Raw genomic sequence first — 9,756 nt, 5'->3', positions numbered from 1 at the left:
CACGAGTGTGAAAGTAGCCCTATCTTTAACAAAGCAAGGAGTGTTCAAGACTGATCTGTTTTTGATAGGGTCATAGAAAACGGATCTGTCCCCATTGACTAAGGCTACTTTCACACTAGCGTTCAGGGCTCCGCTTGTGAGTTCCTTTTGAAGGCTCTCACAAGCGGCCCCGAATGGATCCGTCCAGCCCTAATGCATTCTGAATGGATGCGGATCCGCTCAGAATGCATCAGTCTGGCACCTTTTGCCTCCGCTCAGCAGGCGGACACCTGAACGCAGCTTGCAGCTTTCGGGTGTCCGCCTGGCCGTGCGGAGGCAAACGGATCCGTCCAGACTTACAATGTAAGTCAATGGGGACGGATCCGTTTGACGTTGACACAATATGGCTCAATTTTCAAACTGATCCGTCCCCCATTGATTTTCAATGTAAAGTCAAAACGGATCCGTTTGCATTATCATGGTAATGCAAACGGATCCCTTCTGAACGGATCTAAGCGTTTGCATTATAGGTGCGGATCTGCACCTAACGCAGGTGTGAAAGTAGCCTTGGACAGGAATTAGGAAATTGGCCACTCACTGTAGCTAAGCACCTAGTTCCAGTGCTATGACAGTACTTTGACACACAGACTGGTACCCAACATAACCGCATCAGTGACTGGAGTGTCAGGGAAATAGGAGGTGAGGGAGCACTGTTTTTATGTTGGCTTATGACGACATATCTGAATGAGAAATCAGGTGCGCTTGTAGTGACAACCCAGCCTAAGGGACATCAATAAAGGCAAGAAAAAGGGACCAGACAGCCGAACTTGTACTATTTCGTACAAAGTGAGCAAAAAAAACGCTTTTTGGAACTAACATATTTGCATTTTTTTTGAAGATTTAAACAACAAAAGTGGTACCACGACTTGCACCCAGAGCATTCTATCATGGGCTCTCTACTTTTATAAATGTGGCAAATGCAATATGTTGTGAGTACTACCTTGCTTGTAGGTATTCTCCTCCTTGTTTGTTCCTCATAGGGAAACATGCTAAATTCTCCCCTTTCTAGGCAGGAAATAAGGTGAGGCCGCATTTCATCCTGGATGAATTGTATATTTCTTAAATTGACCCCTTCCAGCAAAGCTAGGCCATTTGCAATTGCAAATACACCACAATCGCTGGCCCCCTTCTGTGTCTGACAACAGGTTGCATTTATTTCTAGTGTTTTGTTTTCACCAGTAAATAATGGTCTGTACAGCTTGATTAGCTGTTCTTTTAGGGTGTCTGAAAAAGAGGTTGTGGCCAAAGAATCATAAATTGTAACATTATCATCAAACTGATGAGACAGCAACCAGTGCATGCCAACATGATGTATCTGAATGACCTGGTGACACTTAGACAATGCTACCTCTGAGTGTGCAAGGACAACAGTGTCCATAAATCCTGACACATCCACATGTTTTTGGGACAGAATGATCTGACTAGCATTAATTATCTGGTCATCCAACCACAGGCCTTTAGATATTACATCTCTATCTTGAAGTGTCAACTTAAACTTATTCACAGTTAGCCAGATTGACTGTGATGTCTCCTCCTCTGACGATATCCTATCTGGCTCATCAGATAATCCAATTCTCTGACAAAGATCCTCTTTGATTTGATCAGCTTTTTTGCCAAACCGTTTCAACTCTGGCTGCTTGGATTTTCCATATCTTCTTTCTGGTAGATCTTTGAATCCTGTCGTATCCATATTTAGGGTGGAATCCAGTAGGATCAATCCATGTGATTTAGGAGTCTTTTCACTTAAATCCACCACCAAATTTTTTAAATGCAAACTAAAGTCTTGCAATGTCTGGTCATCCAAAACAAATGTCAAATCCTCTAGTCGTTTTAAGCTTTTACGACATTCTCTAATGACACCTGTGCGTTTTCTCCTTCGCCGTGGTGGTAACCCTTGCAAAACTTCACCAGAAAAATCAGATGCCAGCTCTGGATATGGCCCAGGAGTTAAGCCAACATTGTGTTTTTTAGGGGTTTGATTGATAACAATATAACAAAACAATAACGGGCTTAGACATGTTCTACACCGTGGGACATGTTGACTAATCTCTCAATTTTAAAATCAGTTTGAGGATTTAGTATTACTGCAGAGTGCACCTGTGTTCGTTATTGTTTTGTTATATTGTTATATTAATTATTACATCCGCACTTGTTACCTTGTGTAGGATGTCTATTGTGGTACTTGTGGTTCGCTGCGGGCATCCTCCATTGTATGCATTTTGCTGGGGATTGCCATTAGCAACGGGCCACAAATGCAGGATCTGCTCCCCTATATATATGCACAACTGCATGTGGGTTTGAAGCACCTCCTGCTAATGCCAACCTGTCTTCTTAGTCTGTATATATAGATTTCTGGAGGTGTATAAACTCCTATTTAAATGTGCCTGTTTTCCATCTACAGGTCACATTAAGGTGCACCTGTGAGGCCTGGGACATATCAGCAAGTCTTGAGTGGGACTCACAGACTCCTCCCTCCTCCCATTGCAGGCATGGCCACATGCTGGAGGTAACTGGTGAGTTGTTTGTGAGTCGGCCCAATGCTCCTGTAATTTGCCCACTGGCTCCTGGTATTGCCCATATGGCTCAGGTTGGAGAGTGTAGGGTCCCGGGCTACTTGAGAAACCTTGTCGCGGTGTCCGGGCTTAGACATGTTCTACACCGTGGGACATGTTGACTAATCTCTCAATTTTAAAATCAGTTTGAGGATTTAGTATTACTGCAGAGTGCACCTGTGTTCGTTATTGTTTTGTTATATTGTTATATTAATTATTACATCCGCACTTGTTACCTTGTGTAGGATGTCTATTGTGGTACTTGTGGTTCGCTGCGGGCATCCTCCATTGTATGCATTTTGCTGGGGATTGCCATTAGCAACGGGCCACAAATGCAGGATCTGCTCCCCTATATATATGCACAACTGCATGTGGGTTTGAAGCACCTCCTGCTAATGCCAACCTGTCTTCTTAGTTTGATTGATAACAGTCTTAAAGCACTCGGTGTCAAGTGCAAACAGTGGGTTCCCAGTGTAAGCAGGGTTTAAATTTTCCCACTGAAAAGAGGTTGTCCTGAATACAGCACACATGTGTTTACATGGCAACAAGTATCTTTGCCAGTCCTTACAGCCACAGTCTGGCAACTCTCCAGAAAGGTCAAGACTGTAAGATAAATTGCTATCCGATTCACTTTGAACTTTGAATATCCCATGTTGCTCATCCCTTTGTAGAATGTGAGTCTCATCCAAGCTACTAAAGTAGCGCTGCATGACATGTGATAACATCTCTCGCGGGCGGTTTTTGAGGAAGTTTGGAACATTGACTGCATATTTTCGGTAGTGCTCACAACTGCGTAGGTTCTTTTCCATATACCTATAACAGAAATCAGTAAGTCAATTATAACAATATGCTTTCTCATATAAAAATCTCTAACTATATTAAAATACTATATTAACATTGTATGCTATACATGTTAAACTGCTTAAGTAAAATAATTCAATATAATAAATGTACAGAAAAACCTGTAACGTGGAGTAACTGTAAACATACCACAGGGTGTCCGAACAAAGTAGCCCACCTCCAATATTTTCAAATCAAACTGCCCAATAGTAAATCTTAGGCGTTTGTACAGTGTCATGAGCAAAAATAGCTGGTCATTTTTTTCAGATCTGTGAATACTGCAGTTTAACAGGATATCATTGAACAGTTTTACAACCACCTCATCTATGGGGAAATGTAAACCAGAGTGTCCACTAACCATTCACATCCCCTGGATGAAGTCATTCATCTTATGATACAATCACTGGAGCAGGGTTCCTTTTTACTGGCCCACCCTGTATAATCTATTGATTTGACCCCAAATTTAAATTTCTATTAGTAATTTTTTTGCATGGGCATTTATGGCATAACCACAATGTGTGCCATTATTTTGATGGTTATGGATCCACCTTTGTGACCCACACGCTGCAGTGTGCACATCTACAGATATGACAAATGTCAAAGTTTGAGCAAACTTTTAATTCTACATAGATTTCCTATTTAAAATTAATCTCTATATACATATATATTGTGAAAACTCAATCTTACTTTTTGAAGGTATCTGGAAAGAATCCGTGGTGAAGAACACTGATCATGTCGCTTAACAAGCAGTTTCTGTAGCCATCCAAATAGGAATACTTCAAGGTCTCATGTTGCCGCTCCAAACCGTTATTCGTATTAACACCAATCACTTGGGTACTTTTTCTATACACGTGAGCCCATTTCTTAGAAAAGATTAAAGAAATAATCCAAATAAATAGTACACATATTGTGGTTAATTTATTACCAGATATACACCACTTGTGTCTTATATCTGGTGTGGATTCTGTCACACCATAGTATGGCAGAATCTGAATTCCCTGCTCAGGCCGGGTCCATGCGAAAAAAATAAATAAATAAAAATGGTTTGGGTGGTGATGGCCGGCAGGTATCTCATGCCATTCACGCCTTCGGTGTGGAAAATGGTCTAAATGTAAGACTGCAAGGAAGCTGGCTCACATTTAGTTTGGAGCTGGATACACCAAAGTTATGTAGAGGCCTTCACCTATACATACCTTTGGAGGATCCACCGGCCACTATAGGGCTCATCAAGGCCAAATACATTTACACGGTTATCTTTAACTTGACTTATGACTATAAAATAAAAATATAAAATAATGTTATACAGTACCAAAAATGATTCAAAAAAGTTTATACTTATGAACAGTATTGAGCAAATAGAAGTTAAGTGGAAATCAAGCTGAAGATTAGGCAAAATGCGATCTGCAATAAATCTGAATTTTTAAGAGATTAGTTTTATTCCTAAAACGGCAACTACATGGGAAAGTAAGAAGCCTGGGAGCTCAAGATCGCCCATACTGCACTGCAGATAGCCAATCAGCAGCTAGCCAGTTCCTGTGAGATCACAGCCATTTTAAAAGCCTCATCCCATGCGGTACCATTTCACTGTGAGCTGAGCTTGGGGAGAGATGTGACAAGCGCCAGGGAGAGTGTTCAAGAAGCCTTTAATTGTGGAACACTGGAAAGGGAGTGCAGGGACAGTGCAGAGACCAATCTGAAGCTGGTAGGATCCATAAGAGAGCAGTTTGCATTAATCCCTGTGCACAGAGCTATGTCATTGAACACTGTCCACCTTGTTTAATAGGATAAGCAATTTCATTACTTATTGCATCAGAAATTGGGGTGAATAGGCTGTCTACTTGTTTATTGTAGTGTACACTGACACAGAATAAATTAAATTATTAAGTTATTGTTACCATACAGAATGTCCAGAGGTGGCAGGTACCTCCAAAGGAACAGGTAGTGCCAGAATTATCACTCACAGCCCTCTCTGGGCACCTGACACCCTGGAAAAAAAGTCTAGTGTAACAATAGGTCTTCGATTTTTCTTACCATTAATCAGCCAGCACACGGCGCACTATGAACAGTATAGGCAGAACACAATGTAGGCAGCTATTATAGCTAAATGATAAGGGACATGGAAGATACACTATACTGGACTGTAGTATTCAGGTTATATTGCCATGTTGGCACTTGGTGATAAAAAAAATAAAAAAATGGGTTTTGGGTTACAGCTTGGGCACTCTGTCTCTAAAAGGTTCACCATCACTGGACTAGAGCGACTGCTGAATGTCAGTAGTAGCTCTAGTCCAGTGATGTTTTGACCAACAATCCTGCCATCCTGAAATGGGTCACACAGTTAAACATCTCAGCTGACATCCAGGAATTGGTGGGTTCCTATGACCCCACACTTAGTTTGCATGTCCCTAAAACCAGCTCCATGCCCTCAACCAGGAGTTGTATAAAGAAATAGGTGGTTTATCTGCACAAATGAAAGTAGAGGAACAGGAGGAGCATGAGAAAGACCAGGCTGATGACCCCCAACACACTGTGGCGGTATACAGTGGAGGCCGGGAGTCCCTCAGTTTTCCCTTGTGGTAATGTCCAGACACATTGAGTTTGACAGAGGGATAACTACTGACTCTGCACGATGTTCAACCCTTGCTTTTGTGCCAAAATGTGACTTTTTACACCTGAGAGGGATGATAAACTCAAGTACTGTGCAGAAATCCTATGGAGTCATTTGGTAGCCGTCTACTGTATCTGCACCATCGCCCATCCTCATGAATGTCTGACTGGGGGCCCTTTATGATTATGTTCAACTGCCATGACTGCTGGGGGGAGTGGGGGGGGGGGGGGGGGGAAATCAGCAGCAACTTAAGTCTTCAGTCTAATCAGCTCTTTTGACACATCATAGTGATGCATCATCCAATTTTGTAAGTCTTTGTTCATCCCTTATAAGTATAAAAAAAAAATAAACTTTTCAATGTTCAATTACATAAAACTGGGAATAAAATTAAGACTTGCAATGGTCTTTAGCACGGAAAAAAATAAAAAATTACCTTGATGTCTGGTAACCACTTATGTGAAAGCCAAGCTCTTAATGTTTTCGATTGTTTCCAAATGTTACTGCTGGTTAGGACCTTTAACGCTAGCTCATGATCTTCCATTTTTGTTGTAAGGGCAACATTCCGCAGTAAGGCAAGAATTTCCTTCTTATGGGCACGGACACCATGGTCCTTTTTGTTTAACCATTCGGTCCATGCCTTTTCTCGATGGAAGTCACATAGTTTAATATCAGCATCTAAAAAAGGAACAGAAACAATATTATAACTTCTACATTTAAATTTCTATACAGAATCACTCATTTTTTTGCCTTTCCCTCTAATGTGCTTTTCTCTCTCTCGTACAATTTTCCTAATTAACATGTTCTGGATTGCAATATGTTGAATTGATTTGTGGGGCATATGTGTTCCCTATTATCCTGTATCTACTACAGATATTTTGTACACCATGTGTTGGATACCTGACATGATTGTAATTATCACCCTCCCTTTGTATTGTTTTGCCACACAGTTTGATAAAGGCCAAAGTGGCCGAAATGTCACATCACGACGCCGCATTTTCTAATAAATGAAAAATTCTTTGACGCATACGCACAGTGCTAGTGCTGGAGTTTTCAATTTATATACAGAACACCTTCCATAACAAAGACAACATTAAGTATAGTTATCTTGAACTTAAATTTTAAAATAGCTAAATAAGTTTACCTGGAAACACTTGCTCAATAGCGTTAATTTCTTCGAGGCAGAAATCTACCATAAAACATGATGGGGCCCAGGCTGTATTCCAACCTGCGATAATTTTTAATGACTCCACAATGTCCTCAGTTCGTTCTTGCTGGAGAACAAATGCCCCTACCACTGCATAGCACACATTTGTGCGCACACAAAGGAAATACAGTGGTAACGCATATCTGGTTGTTCTGTATGTGGCATCCAGTAATGTCATTTCATTACCATACTGAACAAGTATTTTTTTTGGCCATTCAGACTGGTAGCAAAATAAAAAATTTTGCTCTGCTTTTGGCTCTTCAGAAACTGTATGAGGCCTGCTAAACATACTGTAAGAAGGATTTTCGTGTTGCCATTCCTCTATAAGCTGCAGTAGCTTCCCTTGATCAAATAATGAGCTATGTCCATCATGCCTTGATCGTGAAATTATATTGGCAATGTCTTTTATAGTGGGATAATATCTCCGTCTTGTGTCTTCTGGAACCTCAACATTCAGAAATAAATCTTTTTTAACAAAGTGTTCCACCAATCTTTTCAGCTCACTTTTTTTTCTGATACCAGTGCGGTAAAATTCTTGAATTTTATTTCGAACTCTAGGATCAATTTTCTCACGCAAATGTGCTACCTAAAAAATTAAAATATAAAATATATCAATACACATACACACAATTGGTCGTCATTGTTCAGCAAAATTTTTAATTTTAAATCTACCAATAAGCAATAGGGAATGATAGCTATATTATTCTTAAGCTACCCATTTTGGAGCCTATTCCATACAACTAACCGGCATGACTGATCAATTTTGCAGATGTTTTTAGTTCATGCAAGGTATTTTTTTTCTTCAGACACCCAATGACTACAATGGTGAAATAATCATGGACAGTGATTAATAGATTTATGAACAGGGAGCTATAGTCTTAATTAGGGGTGGGCGATATGGCCTAAAATCTATATTGCGATATAATTTAAAGCATGTGTGATATGTGATATATTGTTTTCTATATGGGGGGTTTAGACTTATTTATTTTTTTCTTTTTATTTAATAACTATTAGCCTCCTTAAGGGCTAGAACCCTTGTCCTATTCACCCTGGTAGAGCTCTATTAGGGTGAATAGGACTTCACACTCTCCCTTCTGCCCTGTGCATAGTACACACAGCAGCAGGGAGATTACCATGGCAGCCAGGGCTTCAGTAGAGTCTGATAGAGCTCTATCAGGGTGACTAGGACTTCACACTCTCCCTGCTGCCCGTGCATAGTACACACAGCAGCAGGGAGCTGACTATGGCAGCCAGCGCTTCAATAGTGTCTGATAGAGATCTATCAGGGTGAATAGGACTTCACACTCTCCCTTCTGCCCTGTGCATAGTACACACAGCAGCAGGGAGATTACCATGGCAGACAGCCTCCGATCTGCCCCCCCCCCAGCCTCTGATGTGCTTCCCCCCCCCCAGCCTCTGATCCGCCCCCTTTGGTAACTCAAACCCACCCCCCTCCCTCCCCAGTATTAATCATTGGTGGCAGTGGCCACAGGGTCCCCCCCCCCCCCCCCCCCCCATCATTGGTGGCAGTGGGCAGTTCCGATCGGAGTCCCAGCAGTGTAATGCTGGGGCTCCGATCGGTTACCATGGTAGCCAGGACGCTACTGAAGTCCTGGCGGCTATGGTATGTTAGTGAGCAGCATTATACTCACGTGCGCTGTGGCCGCCGGGCGCTCCTTCTCATAGGTCTGTGCGGCGCATTGCTAATGCTATAAGCATTAGCAATGCGCCGCACAGACAGAAGGAGCGACCAGCGGCCACAGCGCACGTGAGTATAATGCTGCTCACTAACATACCATCGCAGCCAGGACTTCAGTAGCGTGACTCCTGGCTGCCATGGTAACCGATCGGAGCCCCAGCATTACACTGCTGGGACTCCGATCGGAACTGCCCACTGCCACTAATGATGGGGGGGAAGGATGGGGACCCTGTGGGATATGGCCGCACATTCATTGGTGGAGCAGTGGCCACAGTCCCTCTCCTCCTCCTACTCTGTCCTCATTGGTGTTCAGCGGCAGCCGCGCACAGTGGGGAGGGAGGGACTCTCTCCTTCTCCCTCCACTGTGCCGGCCGGCTCATCAGGAGAAAATGGTGCGCGCAGAGAGCGCGATCATATCGCAGTCTGGCGAAAATCCATATCGTGGCCCAAATTTATATCGCATATTGCCCACCCCTAGTCTTAATTTACATCACAATTCCTTTACAACATAGAAAAATGTATACTCATGTAGCGGCATTACAACCCTCACACTACCAGGCAGCACAATTGCATGTGGTGTTGAAAAAGGAGACTTTTGTATAACTTACCAGTAAAGTCTCTTTCTCGCTCTTCCTTGGGGGACACAGGAAACCATGGGTATAGCTCTGCTCTCTAGGAGGCGTGACACTAAGTGAAAGCTGTAAGCCCCTCCTCCATCAGCTATACCCCTCAGCCTGGAGAAGAGACTGCCAGTTGCGTGTCCAAGTAGTGAAAGATAACCACCAACCGGAAAAAGAACTGTCGAGCCCCAACG

The 9,756-nt window shown here is 42.5% G+C and overlaps 1 protein-coding gene across 1 annotated transcript; it reads right to left on the bottom strand.

Moving 5' to 3' along the window:
* Positions 1-494: 494 nt before the first annotated feature.
* LOC121001402 lies at positions 495-7,394 on the bottom strand. Its single transcript, XM_040432444.1, has 5 exons — positions 7,181-7,394; positions 6,473-6,714; positions 4,119-4,294; positions 3,007-3,404; positions 495-2,013 (listed from the first exon to the last, which is right to left on the bottom strand). The coding sequence occupies exons 1-5, from the start codon at positions 7,230-7,232 to the stop codon at positions 812-814; spliced, it is 2,070 nt and encodes a 689-aa protein (XP_040288378.1). The 5' UTR covers positions 7,233-7,394; the 3' UTR covers positions 495-811.
* Positions 7,395-9,756: the final 2,362 nt, after the last annotated feature.

The sequence above is a fragment of the Bufo bufo genome, chromosome 5, assembly GCF_905171765.1.
Source record: "Bufo bufo chromosome 5, aBufBuf1.1, whole genome shotgun sequence".
Taxonomy (NCBI): domain Eukaryota; kingdom Metazoa; phylum Chordata; class Amphibia; order Anura; family Bufonidae; genus Bufo; species Bufo bufo.
Note: the sequence above shows the minus strand (reverse complement) of the source record. Positions and strands in the feature narration are given on the sequence as shown.